This window comes from Dreissena polymorpha, chromosome 7, assembly GCF_020536995.1.
Source record: "Dreissena polymorpha isolate Duluth1 chromosome 7, UMN_Dpol_1.0, whole genome shotgun sequence".
NCBI classification, from domain to species: Eukaryota; Metazoa; Mollusca; class Bivalvia; order Myida; family Dreissenidae; genus Dreissena; species Dreissena polymorpha.
This window is the reverse complement of record NC_068361.1, coordinates 21,900,091-21,925,910: the sequence shown is the minus strand read 5'-3', so window position 1 is coordinate 21,925,910 and position 25,820 is coordinate 21,900,091. Positions and strand designations below refer to the sequence as shown.

Genomic DNA, 25,820 nt, shown 5'->3' with positions numbered 1-25,820 from the left:
TATAATATGTACATTATGCATGTATTAAAAACGTGTTTTTTTTTACTTTTAGCCATGAAGAGTAAACGGTCGTCAAATCTCTCGCTAAACGCGACCAGTCGTCGAAAAACAAAATTCAAAAACTAAACGGACTTTGCTCCAATTATTGATGAAGGGGTGTCAAACTTACAAACCTGTCACCCTAATATTCGGAACACCAAGGTCAATTAATATTCAAAGAAATGGGTCATTTTCGCCATTAAAAACATTAACAAGCCCAAAGCGGAAGTCACCAAACAAGCGCACCCCAAAAAGTCGAACACGGCCGCCAAAACAAAGAAAACAATCGTTTGAAGACAACGTGGGATATGAATGCACACGTACGATAAGTGATGATGTAGAAAAGGACATGCCAGAAATTCAAAATTTGGAAGATATGATAAGTGACACATAAGTAGTAGCAGAAGAAGTAGTAGTAGTAGTAGTAGTAGTAGTAGAAGAAGTAGTAGTAGTAGTAGTAGTAGTAGTAGTAGTAGTAGTAGTAGTAGTAGCAGTAGTAGTAGTAGTAGTAGTAGTAGTAGTAGTAGTAGTAGTAGTAGTAGTAGAAGTAGTAGTAGTAGTAGTAGTAGTAGTAGTAGGTAAGTAGTTAGTAGTAGTAGTAGTAGTAGTAGTAGTAGTAGTAGTAGTAGTAGTAGTAGTAGTAGTAGTAGTAGTAGTAGTAGTAGTAGTAGTAGTAGTAGAAGTCGTAGTTGTAGTAGTAGTAGTAGTAGTAGTAGTAGTAGTAGTAGTAGTATAGTAGTAGTAGTAGTAGTAGTAGTAGTAGTAGTAGTAGTAGTAGTAGTAGAAGTAGTATTTCAGAAGGGGGCACTCGGAGTAAGGTGAGAGCGGGCGAGACGAAACGATAGCAAACTGTTACCAACAATAAGAATGGGGATAGAGGAACAAAATTGAAATTTTAACATGTTCTGTTAAAGTATGCATGTATGTGTGTTTGTGTGTTATTTTCATATAAGGAATTCGTATTGTTTCATTTGTTTCTTACATTGTATAGATCTTTACAATCATTTGCCATGTGTTGGTGTTTATGTCATGTTATAAATTATGTCGTTTTATACAGTGTTACAAGTGTATGCTAATCTTAAGCGTTAAATATTTTAAAAAGAATTTAAAAAGTAAATGAAGAAATATTGTATTAAATGATTATGCATGTACGATTCCCCTCTTGTGTGTGTGTGGTGGGTTGCAGCTGTGAAGAATACCAATAAATATTTCGAATTAAGTAGTATTGTATTGTATACACAACCTCATTGTACACATTGCTTACTGTCAATTTTCACGGACTATAATAGGTATACGTAGGCAGTTAATTATGTAAATCAATCGTGAACATCACTACTATTATTAAACCTGGCTACTTATGATTCACGAACTAGCTCATAACAGTGATATATAAAACTGAAAACAAAGAAAAACACATCACAACACTTTAATCAAGTTATAATTAAGAAAGATTCACATACTCGATTACACAAATCACAGAAAGGATCACAAAATCGATAACACAAATCACAGATGCAAAATATTAATCAATAATGTAAATCAAAATAATAGCACAATATTATAGCGGAATATAATCATTTTGCTTATGATTCACATACAAGTTCATGCCAGCGGTAAATATAATTTTAAAAAACACATCTCACAACTCAAATCAAGTTATAATTAAAAAAGAATCACAGATTCGATAACACAAATCAGAGAAAGAATCATAGATTCGATAACACAAAGCACAGATGCGAAAAATTAATCTATAGCCTAAATCCAAAATTATTGAAAAATTATTTGAGAATGATTTCAAAAGAAACAAACAAACGAACTGAACTAAACATAAAAAACTAATCAAATTAGGATAACTTTAGAATCATTTTGAAAACTAATGTTAAAATAAAACAACGCATAAAATAACGTAAATCAAGTTACAGAGAAAAACATTATTAGATCCAATGTAAACAGTTATGATTTTGTATCACCATTCACTGGTGTATGTGATGTCCTCACGTGTCGAGAAAGGTTTGTTTTGTGTTTGTAAGTTTTAAAACACTCATCAAACCTGTAGCACTTGTCCGGCATGTGGGTCTTGGCGTGCTCTCTTAGGTCACTCGAACTCCTCACTTCCAAGCCGAGCTGGTCACACTTAACAAATCCCTGCTTTATTTCGCTTTTCTCGTGAGCCGCGAGTAGGTATTTGTCCGCGAAGCTCTTTCCGCACTGTATACACACATGGCATTTGAGCCCTTCGTGTTGTGAGGCCCTATGCCTCCTAAGATGGAAGGTATCCTAAGAAAAAAAGATAACATATTTTATTCACATTTCGTTTCAATGCCTAAACTCGCTATTTCAAAAATGTTAGGATCTAAGGTTCGTTATTTTTAAATTACCAATGATTTGACGATTATTAAGATATTTCAAAATTTATAATAACCTGATAGATTACATAAATTGCATATGTGTATTGTTTCAAGAAAGTCCGTTCATCTGTTTGTCAGTATAACTGTATAAACATGTAACTATTTTAAAGCTTGTAATCTTACCTGAAACGCTTTCCCACAACAGTAGTAGTTTCCCGAGTTGACGTGTTTCCGTGTGCGTCGAAAATCCCAGCTCGGGTCTTTAGAATCGTGCCGCATTCGGAGCATTGAGACATAACTAAAAGCAAAAAAAATGAAAATAAAAAACGATACGTTACTTCACGTGACAGTAGTGATTGGCGCCAAAATAACAATGGAATTTAATACAAAAACAAAATGTACACGTATTTATGGTAAGCATTGACTTGTCATCGATTACGTGTAATACATGCGATCGCATTTAACAATCCAGTATGAAATACATTGTTAACACGCATTCTTTAAACAACTGAATAGAACTGAAAAACTTAAAAGCAGTATACCACACAGATTATGATCAAATCGTATACCACACATATCATATTACTGTAAGAATATTTTTCTTGACATTTTTATCGTAAATATATAATATAAATCTTAAAATGAATGCAAAATTATATAGTGTAAGCTCCGCCAATAAAGTTTCTTGCTTTATCTCACCAGAGGTGATGTTTTTGTGTAAAGTAAAATAATGTTACCACACGGATCATACATTGTTCTAACCGTTCAAACGCGCGGTTGCACTTTACTGAAACGATACTTACTTGTTTTATAAAATCATGACACCTTTAGAACAATTTCATAAATGAGTGGGCTTTCCACTTTATCCCATTACACATGGTGAAATATTAAAAAAAGTAATCATTGAAAATGTTACCTGCATCGCGCTTTTGTTGATCTTTTTCTCCCAACACAGATCTTAAAAAGTCAGGTGGTATAGGCACCGTGAGTGAGGGATGTGTATTTAAATATAAACTTATTAGTCAAGTATATATTATTTGGTATCGGCATAAAAAGACGCGACAGTAGAACTAAAAGATTCACCATTCGCGTCTAGCCATCATGTATTAATATGAGTTAGCCAAGATATATCGATCCATCAGTAGCAAGAATCAATAAAGCTTTTATCGGTTTAAATAAATATAATGTGTTAAGCCATTAATTAAACTAGAATTAAGAATGATATGAAGTACAGAAACTCATTCAAGTGAACCAAGCACATTTTCCTAATAATATCGTAATTATTAATGCAAATACTGCGGTTGCTAGCCTTAGTTTACTTTTGTCATTTCAACCTTTGATCGAGGTTATTGTTAACATGTTAGTATGCGCACAAGTTCATCATGTGTTAGGTTTGCTTTGGGTCATGTATTTACTTGTTATAAATACAACGGCTAAAGTATAATTAACTATGTTTAGTTGTTTTCCAGTTCATATGATTTAAAAATCCGCATATTATATTTTATATTTAAGCATTGTTTAGCTTTGATAATACCTAATAGATGTTAGTATATTAATAACTAATAAAAACACAGCAATGCTGCGCAACTAATATACAGCAGAACGAACGCAAATACTTTCACCTTGTTCGCCATGATCCCTTTGATTTCGCATTTTTCTCACAGGTGACACATATTGCTCTAGCATTTTTATTGGATTCTGCTGTTTGAGACCATGCTCGACTTCTATATATTTATGAAACAGTTGAAACAAATATGTTTTAATCCTTGGCATGGAATGGTCTTTAATTTGTAAGCAAAAATACTCATCCGCGGACACACACATTTGTCGATAAATGTTTCATTAAATATGTTTTTGGTAAGAATTGCAATACGAACTGTTCAATGCAATGCGAACTGTTCAATATCGGATGCCTTAATAAGTGCACGAAATCTTATACATGTGTGCACATATATTTTAGGCAGAAAGATGTTGATCTTTATTACAGCCGTCGGTATTGCATAAGCGATGTATGTCCTGAATTACATGCACAAGCCGAATACCGGACGCCAGTATTTAATTATGGCAAGGTTGATACGGCATTGAGTAAACATTGTTTTGAATATGACCGACATTCGCCCCCCCCCCCCTACAAAGTATCACCAACAACGTTCTACCTAATACATAGCTTTTAATTTTTATTGATGGTTTGTGAATGTCCAAATATTTTGGACGTTCAAACCGCTATCCTTTAAATGTGTTTAAGAAACATCTACATTTGGCATCGCATTTCAATCAGATCTACGTTTGCAATAACTCCAAAACTTGACAGCTTAATGATATGTATAAAATATAACTATCCACTCTTGAGCATCAGTATATATTTATCTCTGTCAAGATACACTTATGATGTTTCTGCTGTACGGCATCGACAAGAATACTACTTGTCATTTTGTTATTTTCAATAAAAAACACTCCATATTATGTTGTAAAATTATGAGTATGTGTTTAGCATTATTAAATGTTAAAGTATGCATTTGGTTAGGATTTTTTTTTATCGTACGTTTGCTATTCTTTGAAAAAGCTCTCTAAAGTATACCCTGCTAATTTCAAAGGCGATCACTGTGTGGGTTAGTTGGGTCAAACGTTTGCACTGTATGGCACTTGGCAAAACAGCCTAACCCCTTTAAAGTGAAATCCACACCTATTTCTGCTTTTGTTATGATTAATTCCGTGCAACTTGAATACAATTAAACACAGTCTTGGTAGCAGTTATTAGACATTTGGTAATCTTCGCGAGATCAATTGAAGATCATTCTAGGCAAACAGGGCTTATGTGATGTGCGTAAAGTTTCGTCTCATATTAGCCTTTGCAGTCCACAAAGACAAATCTGGGACGATACGTTCAGCGTAGACTAGATTATCATGTAGAAGAGACTTAATTTAAACGAAACAAGTCATAAAAGCGGAACGTCACGGTTTACCCGACGAGGACTGCATAGGCTTTTCTGGGACGATAATTAACGAATATTTATTAACCGCTGTATAGATTCGATTGTTGAATGTCAAAATAGCCACTTCAGATAATTAATAAAAGAGGACGCCGATCTTTGAAATGTGTTTGTCTAAAAGTATATTTATACTTGTATTTGCATTCAAGTTAAAGATCAAAGAAAAATGCATCGCATTGTATATTTGTTATGTCAAACGTTTGCAGTTTCATGCTGAGTTAAAAAACAAAACAAATAGAATCTTCCTTATTGTGTACGCGCAAGGTATTCAGGCAATCTAAACTATTTTCTGATTAGTACAACCGTGATGCGTCATGCCTTTAATTTAGTCATATCGACAGTTTCATATGCCACCTCGATTTACAACATTAACATTTGTATGTTTACACTGCTGAACGTTGTTAGTATAGTTAAGTCTTATTAGAAGGAAAATTGCAATTACTTACAATATACATATTTTTTTATATAAACTGCAACTCACATATTGCATTATTTGTCATGTAAACGAACAAGATAAAATACAAACTAAGAACAAATGCAATACTAGTCTAAACAAGATTATCAGTAGAATAGCATAGAGGGTTTTCAGTGGGGCACGTTAACTAACCATTTAACCAGTAAACAAGGCTGCTGAGACGCATTCGAACAACCAATCTTTTAGTCAAACATTAGCCACACTACCCCCATTATAGGCTACTTCCACGATACCCATATTTTGAATTTACTGTTTTTCCGCCAGCACTTACCAATACCACAATGCCCGTTAATCACCATGCCCTTAATCAAACTAGTATGTTACTTTTTTCCATTCATATGTTTATTTTAATTTTATTAGTAAGTCCCTTGGTACAAGGTTCACGTTGGCGCGTATGGGATCCGACCACCACACATTGTCTACAACTGAAAAGGCGGCATGGCTCCTACCCAACGGTCCGAAATATCACCGTTTCTAGTCAAATTACTCTCTTCACTGATAGGACATGCCGCCCATTACACAACAAACGAAATTGTATGTTGTTTTACCTCATATATCAACCCTTAATGTTCAGAAAACATACACTGCTGCACCTGTACTCATTTCTTCTTCTGTGTTCTGGAGACGTCCACCCTAACCCCGGCCCTGATTCATCTAGCAGTTTTTCACTCTCAAGCTACAGCCATGTATAAAACAACAACGGATTCAGCATCATGCACCTAATTATTCAGAGTCTCAGACCAACGCTTGATATCCTAGAAGTCGAGGCACATCCATATGACGACCTCGTCCTTACGGAAACTTGGCCGAACTAATTCATTCCTGACGATGATATCGCTTTATTGAAATTTCAGCAACCACTTCGCTGCGATCGTACTCATCGTCTTGGTGGCGCTGTAGTTGTATACGTTCGAGAAGGTATCAATAAAACCAAGCGATCAGATCTCTCTATATATGGCTTAAAATCTTTTTGGGTCGAGTTATAAACAGTTAAACACAAAATACTGTTGGGAGGCATTTACCGTATTCCGGACAAAAACAATGACAACATGACCTTACCTAAGCAAGTCAAGTGGCCCAGACATGGTCAGTCATATGCTTCTAAAAGAAGGCATACACGAATTTTCTATACCCCTTTCAACGTTTGTCAATAAGCTCATGCACTATTCGCATTTCCCTGATTCTTGGAAGCTTGCATCGTTGCGCCAATCTTTAAAACATCCGATCCTTCTAAACCCTCCAACTACCGCATTGTTTTCCTTCTTAGTTGCCTCGGTAAACTAATGGAGCGCTGCATACACAAATACATATATAATTATTTAACGACAAATAATCTTCTTACCACTTTCCAATCTGGCTTCATTAAAGGCGACTCGATCGTAAATAAACGTACATGTCTTTACAACGACATATGTCTGGCGATGGACGAGGGCAAGGAAGTGCTTGCTGTATTCTGCGATATTTCAAAAGCCTTCGACCGAGTCTGGCATTGTGGACTCATCACAAAACCTTCGTCATTTTGAATATGTGCCTCTCTACTTAACTTTATTATGTCTTACCTGTCAAATCGCAAGCAACGCGTTGTGTTCGCAAATTCTACATCTTCATGTCGCCAAATACAAGCAGGCCTCACTCAAGGCTCTATCCTTTGCTCCTTATTCTTCCTCGTCAATATCAACGATATCGTCTATGCTGTCAACTCAAACATCCGGCTCTTTGCCGACGACACCAGTCTTTATATTATTGAAGAAGATCCGATAATTGAATCAACCACGTTAAAAAACGACCTTGCATCCATTCATTTGTGGTCCAAGTCTTGGCTTGTGTCGTCTAACCCTGAGAAAACTGAATCTTTTATGTTTAGCAGGAAAAGGCGTAAACAACAACAACACCTTTAATTATATATTATCTAAATATCAAAGAAGTTGACACCCACAAGCTTCTGTGTCTTACATTTCCCTCTTACGCAAAATGCAACGCACATATCTCAATTACTCTGACAAAAGTTTGACGACCTATCAGTACCCTCAGGTCGCTTACATTCTTCCTTAACCGCTCTTGCCTCGAAAAAATGTATATTTCACTTATTCGTCCTACACTCGAATATTCTGATGTCTGGGACAACTGCAGCGAATACCTAAAGAAAGAACTCGAATCAGTTTAAGTGGAAGCTGCCCGCATATGTACAGGAGCAACACACTATTGCAACATCCAAAAGCTACTGAACGACGACAATTGGGATACACTCTCAGAAAGGAGGAAACAACATCGCCTACACCTATTTTACAAAATGACACATGGATTCCAACCATCCTACATGTCAGATCTGATTCTACATATTAATAAAACCCAATTAGACGGATATAACTTAAGACACATTCGACATGTCAGAGCACGCACGCAAGCATATAGTTTATCAATTGCACATAACACTACAACATTTACCAGACGTTCAATCATTCAAAAACGCCCTAAATAAAGCAAAAAAGAAATCATCACCTCTCTTTTACTGCGGTTTACAAACTGGACAAATCCTACACATACGTCTTCGACTCGATTGTAGCGGTTTGAACTACGATCTATACCGAAGGTCTCTAGTTAACTCCCCATTATGTTCTTGTGGATCTTCAGAAAAAAATCGACACTTTTTCTTAAGATGTCCACTTATACCGACCTCAGATCCCACTTCTTTGCCGATATACGGTGCCCTATTACTACAAACAATCTGCTAAATGGCTTTGATTCTCTCTAGCAGAAAATAATTTCTGTTCCACGCTGTACAGCGGTATATCATGGCAACGAAACGTTTTGCGACATACGTTTAATCGGCTCTCTACTGTTCTACAACAGACCGTGTATCATGTTTACATATAAAATAACATTTTTCTTGATGGTTTTTTGCTTTCCTTTTTTAATATTTCTCTTATATATTGTCTACGCCTACCCTTTTTACATGTAATCTAAACACTTACAGTTCAACTTCTGACCACAATGATATCAGTCGCAACTCCACACAAACGTAGAGGAATTTATATAATTCGCATCGACCTTGTTTTCCAATCCAAAGCACATTTAAGTTTGGTATCTATATATTTGGAATTATGTTAACCTGTGTACATGCTTACATGAAATATTTGCTTGAAATAAAGTTTAAACTAAGAATATCAGTGAAACTGATGGATGCTCTCCGATGATGCGCTTTGTCAATCTATGTGTTAATTGTGTAACCACCTTAAACAATCTATTACTAGCCTCGGTGACTTTGACCTCAAAACCCAAGTGACCTCAAACCTCATCAAACGGTAGAGGTCCATGCTAGGTACCTACATGCCAAATATGTAAGAGATCGCTAATATATTGAAGGCGCTATGAGAAACTGTAACAGAGTGTTACGGAAGGAAGGAAGGGAGTATGGACGAACTGGCAACCAAATGCTCCACCGAATGTTTTCGGGAGCATAATAAAATAGGGCAGAATACATGGTCATTGAAAGATAAACATTGAACTAAATTAGAGAGGCAATACTTACAGCAGTGCCGTTATGGTACCAACTAGTTGTTCGGAGTATTTGCTACCTCGAAAGTATGTATGTCATAATTGTAAGACATAAGGTGGTGTTTAAGCACAATCAGTTTACGTCATTCACTTTGCTGTCCGTCTGCTTAGATTTGTTTAAAGTCGTTCCTTGTATGGTAAAACTTAGGACAGGGACGTATTAAATCTCGAATCTATGCGAAATACAGGGTGTGTGGGAATAACTCTGTGCCCGTATACACCAACCCACTCTTACACTTATAAATAAGGAATAACGAATAGACATAGAACCAAGGAAAAACATCAATCGTTTAAATATATATAGGCTTCCACTGGTTATAATGTAATTAACACACTGTTCTATACGAATAATGATGTGAATAGAGGTGGGTAATACCATGTTTGACCCAAAACTAAGTAAGTTCTTGAATTATCCAATTTAAAAAATATGCTTTATTTTTAGACTTAAGTCTAACAATTGGAATCGTGATCTGAGAAAACTGGGCTTAATGCATGTGCTTTAAGTGTCATCCTAGATTAGCACACGCTTATCAGGGACGATACTTTCGCTTTTATGACAATTTTCGTTTGAATGAAGTCTCTTCTTAGCAAAAATCCAATTTAGACGGAAAGTTTCGTCCCTGTTTAGCCTGTGCGCACTGCACAGGCTAATCTGGGACGACACTTAACGCACATGCATTATAACCAGTTTTCTCATAACACGACTCGAAGTATTCTTGAAAAAACTTATTTCACACATCTGCTTTTAGTTCACCCGAGGCACACTACATAATTTATCTGTAACCAGTCCAGCATAGCAGTCTAAGTGCACACGTGTGTATATGTCGCATCAACAAAACAAATACGAAAACAAATACAGAAACCGCAACGCATCGAACCATTCCAACATTAAATACAAACTAGATTAATTGTAAAAGCATCGTCGATAATACATGCAGTTTACTATCAAAGAAAAGATAATTGTGTGCGAACGCGAAGAACAAATTAATATGTTTACTGAGATTTGCCAGGACACAAACATGTGGTTAATTTGTGTAACGACACTGACATGCGGACGTCATAACTCGTTGTTATGTTGTTGATTTATGTAATCTATTAATGAATGATGGTGTATTGGTTTGTAATGTTATCACTAGTCTGATATGCATAGTAGAGCAAGGCTTATATAATGAGGCTTATAGAACTTATTAAAATGTGTTTATGGGAGGTACATTAACAAATAATGATGAATATTTAATGTCTAATTTGTTCATGAATAAAAAAGCAATAGTCATAGCGTAAGTAATATTTGTATTGTTTATACTGCGTGAGGACAACAAATGCAACATGTGGTCGTTGGAATACTAGCTCAAAGCAAATGCACACATGTCCAATATGATATGCTATAATATATCCAAAAGTATATTAGCGTATTTAGGATTTTCACCGTTCATCACGGCTATTTGTTTTTGATCAAGAACAATAAAGAATAGAAACAAATATCAAAGATGCACAATACATTTTTCCAACACAAGGTTTGCTTAATGTTCAAATATGATGTTTGTAAAACGAATCCGCCTTGCTTGAGGTCTAAAAGGTTATATTAATAATGCTATACATTTTTACATACCTAAACAAGTTTTATTAAGCAAAACATACCACTTCATTAAAAAATAAAATTCGACACACTATTTTATCACAAACTACGATGGCCGACATGTAAATATAACGTGCATTGCTTTCAATGCTTTGTTTTCCATGTATAAACTGTAAACACGTTATATGGTGTTATGTACTTGGAATCGAGCTGATTTTTCCTCGAAGGTTATGGAATGACCGTATATCTAAAATAGTATAAAGTCGAAAGCTGTTTGCCGCTCTATTAATTATCGACGCAGAGGCATAATGGATTTCAACCGACGATGCCATTTCTTTAGTGATATTGTTTAGCATTTACGAAAAGCAATGTGGAAAATACATAAAAGCATTTTTTAAATGCTGTGAAGTGGTTTAGGGCAATAATTAAACCTTACAGAGCGATCATTAATTGTTTTTGTCATCATGGTTATTAACTGTTTCGATCAATTCGATCTTTCGTCCATGAAATAATAACTATTAAAAACGTTCCATAAGGGACATGTGTTTATGTGTTGACAAAGGAAAACATTTTCAAGTCCTATACTGTAAATCTGCATCACTTATCTCTGTGTCAAAGATAAAAAAATCCAATTTTATGATGAACGCCTTTAGGTAAATTGTAATGCGAGTAGTGGATGTTGCTTGCTATTCATCTAGGATTCATCCTCGACGTTTCAATTACTAATGAAATGTGATCGTTTTGATAGTGAAAGTTGAAAGGCATCGGGCGCCTGAAAGTACATATAGATATGTTATCAATTAATACCCTAATGCACTTAATTGCTACCGCAAATTGAGCTGACGTGTAACCAATCAACTAAAACAGTGACTTGATATTAAGAGAGTAGTTCAGGGAAATTTGTAATTGTATTTGAGGGAACATTCGAGGCGATTCAAAGTCAATATGTTTGTGTCTATGGTGAATTTCTGATGATATATTATTGTCTCCTGGTCAATCATTAGCAAATGCTATCAACACTCGGGGTGAGGCACAGTATCGACATCGTCTCTTTCATTCTGTTGTTAATGTTAACCCTTATATTCATATATATTAAATATAAACACAAATACAGTTTGTTAAAAACATGTTTAAAGTCAAATATATTTATATTCATAAAATGTTGTGTTATGTTTTTAAAGTTTCATCCTGTAATGTAAACAACAAACGAATAAAGGCTGCATATTGGTAACTTTCGTATGTGAAAAAATTTAATTAAGAAATTAAGTATTTGATATATATATATAGAATCACTAGTTTACAACACAATTTTTAGTTGTTATGTTAACTTGTTGGTACAGATTAAAAACATTAATATGCACTTCATTTTAAATTAAAACACTATGCTTGCTAATGCTGATGTCATATTCAATCATGAATTCATAATTGCAAACACTTGACTGTAATTCGGTTAGTCTGAAAGCGTCACGTGTTTGAATATTGTTATCCGAAACGCATGCAGTATTATAGCAAATATGTTTTTCGCTTACACTTGTTAATTTAAGATGATGCAATGCATTCGCAAACGTGCGTGAAAAATTTTCTTTTCAAAAGTACGTACTTATTTTGCTGTAGTTATAATACACTTAATTTCCCAAGAGGGTTTAAATCGCTTACTTATTCGATTTTTAAAGGAAGAATTATAAGTGTATTTCCTGAGCATAAATAAGGATATATATTAATATTGCATATTATTTAGTTTCGTTTGTATTGATTTGGTGCAATAATAATTTTTTATGGATTCATTCTCACTCCCGTGCTCTGTTGACTTACCAACCCGGATTTTAGCATGACAAGTAGCTTGTCCAATATACTCGATGGTTTAATGCCCTGTTTATCGTTAATTCGGAAATATGTGTTGATCAAAATAGATGTATATAGCGTCACAATTTACTGGCACTACATCGTCAAAGGCGACGCTATAATAAAATAAACTACTCAGCTTTTGTGGTAAACTCAAAAACTTGTTATTCATTGTAATATATATGTTGCACAATTAATATTTTCGTCTCACAAATAACACATATAGTGATGAAAATGTAGTAGATACACACCGTTCCATTTGAAGCGCGTTACAAGTATTAGTGCAACAATTCGCTTTGTTTATTACCTACGTAAATTGTATACGTGTCACCTTTGTTTGAAAGGAGTAAGTAATTAAAATGTACGAAATAAGTTTAAGAAATTGTATTAAACATAAATACATTCATTCATATTATTGATTCTTAAATAACTTTATATTAAACGATACATATTATTATTTTTATTATTGCTATTATTAAAATTGATACTACTACGTATTATTATTATTTTTATTATTATTATTATTATTATTATTATTATTATTTTATTGAATCAAAGTTAAAACAACACGTACAATTATTCAATCTTGATGGAAATGTAATTTGGATGAATGTATGACTTCATCGTCCGCTCACTATAAGCATTCAGGACTTTGACTTGCAAACGCAAATCTTTAAGAAGTCATGACAGTCAGTATGAAGGACAAAACATTATAATGTATAAGGCATCACATAAAGAAAGTTGAGATTGACAAATACATCTGCCCATTTTTGCTGTGTTAGCTGGAGCCAATTATCGTCTAGATTTGATCACTATTAATCAGCTGTTAAAACATTGGTGAGGTTAGTACATCAATTGTGGTAAATTCTCAAAATAACAAAAGTCAAGATAATTAATAATAGTTGCTGCGTAAAGCGTAAGATTAAACGTGAATAAGTTATTATTTTCGTAAGTTTGAATCTGGTTATATTGACAGAACAGAAATAGCAATAGTTGGTATCACAGATTGTTACAGCAACACACTATTCATAAATTGTAATAATAGGGCCATTATACACTTATTCTAAAATATAATTTGTGATAGGAAATATTATCTTAATTTGTTGAACAATATTTTTTAAATCCCTAAAGGATAATTTATTAGTATATCCATATTAAAACACAGTATATGTGATAAAAGAACGGTTTTTCAAGATTATAACCCATGAACGATATTCATATTTTGGGAATGCACAATTATACAAATTATCTTGACAGAACGATACATTAACCGAGAGTAATCTACTTTTACTATGAATATACTAGCTTTGGTATTTTGGGGATTTTAATTTTGTCAACTTTATAAACGGTTTATTTTATATACTCGTTGCAAACATTTGTATTTGTAAAATAAAAATCAGGCATAGATAACTAAACTACGAATGTTTTAAACCTAATTTTATCACATGATAAGAATATAATTATTGATAACTGTATTGAAAAATACAATTAATATAATAGGAAAACCTTTGCACTTATCTTATCATAATTATATGAACATATTATTGAGTGTGTATATTACTGGGAAAAGATGTTTTTATTTTTCATTATTTTCATTAAAAGCATAATATTGTTCATTTAACGTTTTTTTAAAGCTATTACATATTTTACAACACATGATATATGTAGTGTTGCAATTGTGTTCAAAGTGTGTGGGTTACGAATGCAATATTGGAAACCAAAAAATCTTCATGTTCATTGTTGCAATGTTCATTTCAGGTGACACTTCTTAGACGGTGTGTCATATGATGATAATTTATGTGTCATTATAAGAAACATTTATGTTTTATTTCGCCTTTCGACAATGAAATGAGAATGTTTTCCTTGAAGACGTTGTCGATTTTATAGGAACGTTACATAGTGTACAAAAATAGTGAATCAAAACTGATTTTGTAATTGTAAAATTGTTATTCATCATATGGTACGTGCATGCTATTGTTTTCATTCCCCTTCGCAGTTTTTGTTATCCTTTCTAACAGGCAAAGCTTTTGTTTATGTATGTCGAATGCAAAACGCTATTGTTATTTGATTTCATTTTTAGCTCGCAGGAGCACAACTTCAAATTTATTTGAGACAATTAAGCACACTTACAACAGTTTAAATGAAATTTAATCTCACTGGAATGGCAACCCTAAGGGCATTTAAACTCAGTTGAGCACCATAAAAGTGATTTGTTATCTCACTTAAGCCAAATTCTCAGTGAACTTTAAGATCACTTAAGCATCTACCAAAGTACATTTAGTCGCAGCACTGAAATTGAAACTGTGAAATTTAAGCTTATTGAAGCACCGCCACAGTGACATTAAGGCACAATAGATCTGCAACCAAAATTACGTTGAAACTCACCAGAGAACCTATTCGCAGTGGAATTTAAAATCACTGGACTAATAGTCACTTTTACATGCACTCCTTCTAAATACCCAAGCACAGTGAAATTTAAGGTCTCTAAAGCACCAACCACAGTGGCATTAAAACTCACTGAATCTGTTTTCAAAGTGACATGTACAATAAAACCACAAAATCAGATTAAATAATGACATTTAAACTAAAAATAGCAGAAGCAGTAGTTCAATTCAGGCTCAATGCAGGACCAAGCTCAGTGGCATTAAAAGTAATTGAAGCTCGGCGACAGTGACATTTAATATTTGTTGAGGATTCATCACACAGTGACATATAAGCTTACTAGAGGTACGAACCCATTGAATCTCAGTGTTGTTGAACCAACTATAGTGACAATCAAGCTAACATAATATTCAAACAAAGTCGCATGTTAGCTTATTCGATCTCCAACTATTTCGATATTCAAGCTCACTGATGCACCGACCTAAGGGACATTAAACTTGCGCTGAAGTCAAACTACAGTGGCATGTGCGCTCTATATAATACCCTTTAGTGACATTTAAGCGCACTTGAACACAAAACTTTATTGACAATGAAGCTCTATGAAGCACCAGCAACAATGACATACGAGCTAAATGAAGAACATCAAGTGTGGAATATTAGCTTAATTGAGCAAGAACACAGTGACACATGGGGTAAAGCAACAATATTATTTAAACGGATAAAGAACATTGCAGCACAAACACGTTGGAATTTGGATGCATTAGAGTACCGAACAGGATGACATATGTATGTTCACTTCAGCACAAAGCACAATGAATTCGGATGTCATCGAAGCAACAGCATCAGTTATGTTTAAGTTCACAAGATGTCACGGTAAAGCTATTTAGAGAACAAAACACTGACATTAAATTTCACGGGAGCACCATAACAATGATAAGCTCACTCGACCTACAAACACACTGGTATTAAAGCTAACTACAGCATCAACAAAAATGAACGTACAACGCACTAGAGCAAAATCCATCTATAATAATAGATAATCTCATTGAAACACAACAGCAGAGATGACTTCGACGATCAGTTGAAAAACTATTGCAGCGATAATTTAAATCAGGTGAGCACCAACAACTGTGACAATTTATGTTCGATGGTTAAACAACAACAATGGAAAATGCTCAAACGTAGTTAACTGTAAGCTTCTTCCAGCATTACTGCATATAGTTTGTAGCTAACGGTATCCCTGCCACGATGTTATTTAAGCTACATTAGACTGAATGAGAGTGCCATTTTAGCTTACAGTAGCATAAATGCGCACCATTCAAGCTAAATGAACCACTACAACATTGACACTTTAACTCGCTGCAGTATAACAATAGCAAATTATAAGCTCAACGGAGCACACTCGCAAATACATTATTTATCACTGCTGTACAACCGCGTGTACGATATAGTATACTGGTCCACAACCATCTTACACATTAAATATAACTGATAAAGCACCAAAAGATTTACATAGTAGCCGGAGCATCACCATTTTTACATTGCAGCTCACATGAGTACAACACCACTGCTATTGTATTCCACACCACAGTGACAGCGGAGTTGTGTACAATTCGAATTTTAACATGCACATGACTTATTATAGCGGTTCGTCCAATATGTTACCTGTGTGTATTACTATAACCAAATTAGAGAATTACTATTGTGTAATATTTTCGTAGTAGTTTGGTTAAGAAATTAACAAATCATGGCCATGTTGAATTACGATGAAAATGAGGCGTCGAATTCGGAAACTGCGCCCTACCTAAAATAGAGCTTATAACTCCTATGCTGTACTGTAAGAACTAGAACTTGATTAATGACTTGATATCATAATTTCCTATCAATTTTTTATCTGCTAATTTTAAGAGGAGACCTACCCACTGATACAGTATTGACGTCGCGTCTTTCTGCTAAAATTTTAATTTAATTTAAGAACATAATAAAATGCGACAAGCAGAAATGGGTCTTATGCTATATGCATCTGCTTTGGTCTAGACAAACCTCTGCATTCGGACAGTCTTGTACAGGTTAATAATTCCGCTAAAAAGTGACGCTAAGTTTCGTGAACGATTAGCGGACAGGGTAGCCCCTGACAAGAGTGCGCAAATGTGTACGCTGATCTGGAGCTACGCTTGCACCTTATGACATAATATCCCATTTGTACAAAACGCGTCTCATATAACCGATACAAATGTCTCAAATGTGTTCACAAAGGAAACTCATGAGAATGTATCGTCAACATAATGCTCAGTATTAGCAAATGACTTTTATTTACGTAATAACTTTTATGTGCCTATTTGGGAAACTATCATGATTAACTTCCCACTTTTAATTTAGAGATCGGACGTTTAAAACAATCTTTACAGTGGTTCAAACGCACGCAACACTTGTCAACTAGAAAAGTAAATTTCATTGGGAGAATGCTCGTTTTACGTACTGTATTATACTTGAGGGCAACGTGTTGTGCAAAATGCTTGCTTTCACAAAACGCATTCTCGACAAATCATATATTGTGATTCGACATCAATTGCTGACTATTGATATTGGTTAAATCTGTTGACACAATACACAAATATAAGTGAATAATAAACCAAGAATGATGTGGACATTGTTTTTGCTGCTTACTGCTTTTACAAGCTGATTTCGTGGCATATGTTTAATTTATTGTAATGACAATCAATACAATTTCGTTTCAATAGCTGTTCAGAAACATATATTCGGAAACGCTAAATGACACGCCAGTTTAAATCACATTTTGATATTATTTTAATTGATGATTCTCGTATTATAATATATTGGTTAATATGTGAATACCTTCATTATATCAAATTGCCAAGTATCACGCTAATGATATCGTATATATTTTGTTGGTGTTCTTTATTATAGCTTGATTTTATTGGTTAAATCTGTTTAAACAATACACAAATATAAGTGAATAATAAACCAAGAATGATGTGGACATTGTTTTTGCTGCTTACTGCTTTTACAAGCTGATTTCGTGGCATATGTTTAATTTATTGTAATGACAATCAATACAATTTCGTTTCAATAGCTGTTCAGAAACATATATTCGGAAACGCTAAATGACACGCCAGTTTAAATCACATTTTGATATTATTTTAATTGATGCTTCTCGTATTATAATATATTGATTATGTGAATACCTTCATTATATCAAATTGCCAAGTATCACGCTAATGATATCGTATATATTTTGTTGGTGTTCTTTATTATTGCTTGATTTATCAAATTGAGGTAGATAAAGTATATAATGTAACTTATTTACTATATATTTATGAATTGATTTCATCATCAAGTCGAAGTTAATATTACACTTGCAATATTTGTCGTGAATCCGTTTTATGCAATATGTTATTTAAAGCACAATACGAACAGGTAAGAGCCCATTTTTGAACGATCTCACAGTAACTCAAACCGCACACCTCCCCTTCCGTAGGAAAATTATGTGGGCCAAAAAGCTTGAACTATCATATACGTGTTGTATATGCCAAAGCATTTCTTCCCCTTCCAAAGACGTTACATTATCATTTTGATGTATCCAGAAGCTCAAACTGACGTCGTCCTTTCTTTTTTTGAAACTAATTCAAATGGCTTTACGGTATGCACAATGTTTTTGTTCATGTATCCACATTAGGCGGCCATGATATCTCCATCGCATATGAGCTAGACTGTTTTTTATCAAAGCGGGCTAATTTAAGTTTTAGAGGGTAATTAGGTTCCGCCCCAAAGCACAGAAGCACGCACACGTTATGAGTAAAAGTATGTGCGTTTAAATTCAAAGTTGAAAGGATGCCAATGAGGCAAGAGTTGCGGGACACAAGACCAACTTAATTTAACACCGCTGCAGTAGTTTCAGAGTTTTTATTACACATTATAATAAAGGCTTGCGTGGCGTGGTTCGGAACAAATACATAGTGGCTGCAGCTTGTAAAAGTTTTTGTTACGGATTACATGTCATCACTGAAACAGATGTAACGCACACGGTAGAAAATGGTGTTGGGTTTTATTAAATAAACACCTATTAATCTGGAAACAATATTTTATAAAGTTTATTTAGAACAATGTTAAATAAATACATATACGCAAGCAAAAAGCTGGACACGCGGTAGACAAACCTTATTATAATATGATGTTCTTTTATTATGACATGGAACACTTTTCACAGAAAAATCACCACGATTTTCTAATTTATTTTGCTAAATAGGCTTCTTCGAAGAATGTTTGTCTTAACAATATAATTTTCTCTATAATTCACAACATCACACATGTACAGTTACGTCAAAAATCTAACATATAGGAAATAACGTCACAACGTAAAAACAAATTTGACACATAAGTGCAAAAACAAAAAACAGCAATGGTTTTACAAATACACTTTAAAATAATTTAAAATGACAATACATTATAATGAAAATACAAGTAAAAATTAAATAATCATAATAATATTGATTTTGAAAGTAAGGTTTAGTCGTCAAACAGTGCCATAGTAAATGAATGTACTATTTAAGGTATTAAAATGCGCAACATATACACATGCACATTATTAAACATGGGTTAACCGCAATTGAATAGTCGATGACAAATATACAATTAGACATTAACGTAAAAAATGCAAAATCGTGCATGATGTCACAAGGTTGAACTCCTTTGACACAGATTAGCGGCCAATAAATACTCACATATTTATATATATACATTGTTATCATGATAAGGACAATGCGTAATAATAAAAATTATAATAATAATAATAATAATAATAATACTAATAATAATAATAATAATAATAATAATAATAATAATAATAATTATAATAATAATAATAATAATAATAATAATAATAATATAAAAAAATAATACAATATTACTAATACTACTACTACTAATAATAATAATTAATATTATTTTAACTACAACAAATTCAAAACTAAGAATCAAGTCATCAACTAGTGCGACAAAAACAAATGTACTAAACTATATATTTAAATGCACAACAAGCACCCATTAAGTATTAAACAAGGGTTTGCCGTTGTTTTACGGTCGATGAAAACAAGACAATTGTATATTGACGCCCGAATGTAAAAATAGGAAATCATGAAATCACAACGTCAACACAACAATGACACAAATTAGCGCAAAAAACTACTCACATATTTGTGGAATTTATTTTAATCATGATAATGATTAGGATAATGCTAATGTCAATAAACACATGTAACATACAATGTATCAAAAGGCAAAACAAACGAGAATTGTTGTTTAGGTCCAAACTTCTAATATTCTAATAACGAGTACAAACTATCAAGTGTAAAGATTATTAATATGTGTTGTCAATTCAATCTCGATGTCCATTCGTATCGTAAGATTTAAAATATGATGTCAATCTTATGTTAGGGTAAGTTACATTAGTAACGCCAATCAAATCTCTGCGTAAGTGCAATGTGCGTTGTCAATTTAATGTCGTTGTTAGTTCAATTTGTGTGGTCAAAATAATCTAGTCATATTTTCCTTTTGTTCTGTCCCATCTCGTCGTCATGTTATTATGAAATGTCTTTCCAATCTCTTCGAATGTCTACTTGTGTTGTTAATCTATCTTTTCTTCAGTTTCATTTGTGTTGCCATGTTCAGGTGAATTAATGGTGGCTACTTCAATGCGCTGTGTTGCTAAGTTCGATGACGTCGCTGATTCTAGATTTAAGACAGTCGAAGGGGTGGCATTTGGGTTCCGGTAAACAGCTAACATCTGTTCAATCAAATCATATGAATAAATTATTAATATGATGACATATATAATACTATATGATGAATAATGAAAATACAATATTAAAAACACAATAATGCTACACTAGACAAACACATATTTTCAATAGTATATAATTAGTCATATATCACTATATTACTGAATTCCTTTAGAATTCAGTGGTACCTTTTTGAGAAAAATCAACATCTTCGAAACGAAAGTTTCTGCAAAAGGGCACACGGAAGAAACTCCGTGCAGCTCGATCGGTTTGTCCTTGAGCAACAGCGACAGCAACAGCTCCACAGCACTCAGAATGACAACGTTGTACACGCATAAACCGATCGTCTTGGAGTCGTTTAGGGCGTCTATGTGTACCTAATGTATACATTTATAAATAAATATAATAAATAATAAAAAGAATAAATAATATGAGGGAACAAAAAGTGAATGATACATCAACAACATTAAATGTAATGTCAAAAAATATTTTGTGTGAGGTTGTAACGAAGTTATGATACAAAAATTAATCTATAGGGAATAGGAAGGCGCAGTTAGAGACAAATACACAAAAGAAGTATGAAATAGGTGACACCAATGACGTACTTGTCTGGTTTCCCATGACAAGAATGCTCCGAAGGCTAAAAGAGCACCGTTCATTATCCTAAGAGTCCAGTTGAAATAGTAGGCCTGCTCCGACTCACAAACAGCGTAAAACACAATTATGTTTATCTTCTCTCCACTATCTGCGGTTCTCTTTGCAATATAAAACATAAAAAATGCAACATTTAACCACAACCAATGAGCATACTTGGCATTAATCAAGTTATTAATTTGTCTTTAAAACAAAATAGGAACTTTGTTCTTGTGCATATACAACTAAAACATACAATGTATATCTCCATTTGCTGATTTTTCACTTCATGCGGTGCATAAATCTCCCAGACGACTAACACGATCGTTTCCATTGTAACCATTATACCAATGATGATCAGGAGATGTGGGTCCCTAATGGACTAAAAACGTACAGTAATATAGCATTAAGCATTGTGTATGCATATGGATACGAAATAGTTTAGATATCGTTGTAAATCATAGTTATAATGTATATTTTAAATTTTGCCTCTACAACATTTTAATGGAAATGACACAATAACTTTAATAAATGTTAATCATAAAGCAAGTAAGTGTATGTGTTTTTTTATTGTTTTTTCTTCAATCAAGATACCATGTTCAGTTTCATTTTTTTATTTGTGAAAATTCTGTAGACTCTCCATGTCTTGGACAGCATTGATCCAAATGTAGTAGCAAATCCTATCCAGAAGCAAAACAATTGTACCTAAAACAAAAATGAAAACCATTGTGCTGAACGCAAAACTCATAATTATTAAAAGGCAAAAGCATGGAATATTTGTGACAAAAACGTTTCAAACACGCCAATTTATGATACTATTATTGTGTCCCTGCTGTCGAAATACTCTATATATAAAAAAACTTGAAATATAGAATAACACACGAACAGCTTTTTTCATCTGCGGCAAAAATAGTATTGTTATATATTTAATTTACCGCACACGTTGCTTTGGATGTTGTCGCCGCTGTCTGTATGATTATAGATATATAAATTACTGAACAGCCAGCAAGTATTATGTTGTTTATATTTGGTGATGACATTTTCACTATCCTGCAAAATATAAGGAGTCGCATTAAATTAATTTATTTTCATATTCAAGGCATTCCCATGATCAAAAATATGCATTTTATAAGAATTTATAAGTTTCACTTGTCTGGAAAAAAATGAAAACATACATAAACGGAACCTGTTACCAAACATTTTTACCAACGCAGGCATATACGACACATGTTAAATCATAGCTAGAGCGTTTGTTTAATCTATGTTTTATATTAAATACATATTAAATCTCAACCTGTAGACGTTCTACCTGTTTTTTTTCCAAACCATATTGAAAACAAAACATGCAATTGTGACCATGATTCCAACTCCAGAAAACACTCAAAGGGTCCAGTATAAGGCCGTAGGGATTGACCTCTCTTCTTCTATTGTAAGATCAGTATCACTTGGGATAACATTATCTAAAAACAAATACAACAAAATATACAGTATTGTTATCGTTTAAATAGTAATAACATATGATGACCAAAACAATAGTTCATGGATCCATACAAATAAAACAAATATTTATCATTATTATTTTTTGGGGGGAATTGTATATGTATGTATTAGTTTTATATATTGGTAGTGAATGCGAATTATTCATTTCACTTAGCAGATAAAATAAAAATAAAACAACACTGGTTCCATTTATTTGTGATACGAAATCGGACAATGGCTACCATTTTGGTTTTGTATTCAGGTCTTTTATGTGTTTTCTATTAAAGTTTTTGATAAACCAACATAACATAGAGTTATAAATGTGCAGTGTAGATAATGAACAAAATAGCACGTTGAAGTAATAGTGTCATCATTGCTAGTATCATTATGGTGGTGCCGTAATTGTTCATTATATATTTTAATAATAATACTAATACAAATATTATTATTTGTTTTATTATAAATATTATTACTATTATTATAAATATTATTATTAATATTATTATCTTTCTTTTTCTTCTTCTCCTTCTTCTTCTTCGTCTTCTTCTGCTTATGATTATTATAATTACTAATATAAGACAAATATTAGTTTTCTTATTTTATAATAAATTTTATAATTGCTAATTGATTATAATAAAACGTGATTGTAATATTTAAAAAAATAACATCCACAAATTATTTGACACAAGATGTAACAAGGCAAGTTGACGTAGGTTATCATACATACATTATATACTTACATTGCGACCAAGTTGGTTTTGTATTTATTGTGTATTTATTTTGCTTTAAATGAAAATAGATGTATCTAAGTCAACCTGTCCAAATAATTGCTCCATCTATCCATTGTGAGTGGTTATCCTGGGTTAAAATAGCCAACTCCGTTTCTTTCGAATCTGTAAAATCATATGAAATGTATGAACTTTTACAAACTTCAAATCAACGTACCTCAAGCAAAGCCTAGTTTTATCACAAATACAGTATGTCGACTTAATTGAACGTTAGTTGTACTTCATACAATATAAAACTTTAACTGGATTCGCCAGAATTGTGTTTAAGCAGTGACCTGACTATATACTCTCATGCATCAACAACATATGACAATATCTTATAATCACATTTTCGTGTTTTACGAAAATGTAAATGTTGTCCATTAACTTGGATGCGTCTCAAATAAAACCGTAAATGTATATTATTCCTATCTTCAAACTGTATTCTACCCGAAGTCCCTACAAAATTTAGATTGTCAATGCAGTTGGTAATCTCATTCAGCTCTTCGTATATCTCGATTTCTGTAAGAAATATGAAATTGAAATAGGTCATTTACATTTTGTACACATAAATTTCGTCATAAATGCGCGTGCGCGCTTGGTGTGCCATTTGGAGCTATTTTTGTCTATCGACTGGGTACCACATTTTCAAACTGTATTTTCAACACTCAAGCATACGGTGTACGCACACCGCATTCACTTTCATATATACACAGTCATTGAAATGAAAAAAAACACAGAAAGTGTATGTCTAAGTGTTATACTATTGGCTCCTTCATTTAAAGCAATTATCATTTTGGACATACACAATAATTTGTTTAGAATGGGATTGTCATAGAAACACGGAAACACAATTTCAATAATAAATACTAGATTTGATATCAAGCAGTACTGATTGTACATGCTTTGAACATACATGTGGTAAAGTGTATAACCAAATTTCCGCTATAATCAAAATACCTAGAATAAATTAACGAACGTTACTAGAATAAATTCGATTTAGCTCAGGTATGTCATTTATTCGTACGCATTTGTATTTTTTAAATTACTGAATGATACATGTTCTTTTCTTTATTATGTTCAATTAGCCAAATAAAACAGGTGTTTTCTGCCACATTCTTATACAAATTTGACCTCTTATTGTGACTTGAAATTGAGCTGGAGACTTGGGTATCTATTATACACGTTAATATTTGTGAGAAGTCAATTTAACAATATCTGATTAACTAAACGTTACAAATTGAAAAACACAACAGCTGAATTGTGTGTGTTTTTTAAATTGACCTCTAAATTAAAACTTAAACTCAGGACTACATAGTTAAAAACACTTGTGCAACAACCAATTATATTTGTTACACACTTATACAGTGTCATATATTGTGTGAGTACGATCGAAGGGGTCATCTATCAAAATTGGAATCAATATTATCAATATTTATTAATTCGAATGCATATACAAACTTGTCAAATATATACTGTTCAGTGACTTGCAGAGTCGACAGAACTTACCATTACCATCCAGTGCATCCAGTGATTTTAAAGAACAGTTCAACGCCAAAGCTGCAACCCATACTTGGTCGTAACACGTTTCAATGTCGGAGAGCATTAGTTCGTATTGTGAGACAGAAGCACGATAATCAATATCTGCGATAAGGTCCGAGGCTTAACAAAACGAAACACACAAACCATTAAGACATTTCTTTCCGTTATAAATACTTTTATCGAACGCATATAAAATAACAGTTTTGACGTTAATTCGCAACAGTTGTTTTGAATGACCAATCGAATAACGTTATTTTAGTGACATAGCACATATCACACACATCAAATATCATCCGTTAGTAAACAACATTTATAATGTTAAATATATTTTGGTATAAATCGGCACGTTTATTTTTATAATATGCTTAACATATAAAACTCATTTTATTACATT

At 33.2% G+C, this 25,820-nt stretch overlaps 1 protein-coding gene across 1 annotated transcript; it reads right to left on the bottom strand.

Annotated features, from left to right (window-relative positions):
• Positions 1-1,992: 1,992 nt before the first annotated feature.
• Positions 1,993-22,858, bottom strand: LOC127839524 (gamma-aminobutyric acid type B receptor subunit 2-like). Its single transcript, XM_052367914.1, has 6 exons — positions 22,574-22,858; positions 22,233-22,343; positions 21,895-22,020; positions 21,611-21,760; positions 21,194-21,382; positions 1,993-2,316 (listed from the first exon to the last, which is right to left on the bottom strand). Exons 1-6 carry the CDS (start codon positions 22,709-22,711, stop codon positions 1,993-1,995), a joined length of 1,038 nt encoding a protein of 345 aa, XP_052223874.1. The 5' UTR covers positions 22,712-22,858.
• Positions 22,859-25,820: the final 2,962 nt, after the last annotated feature.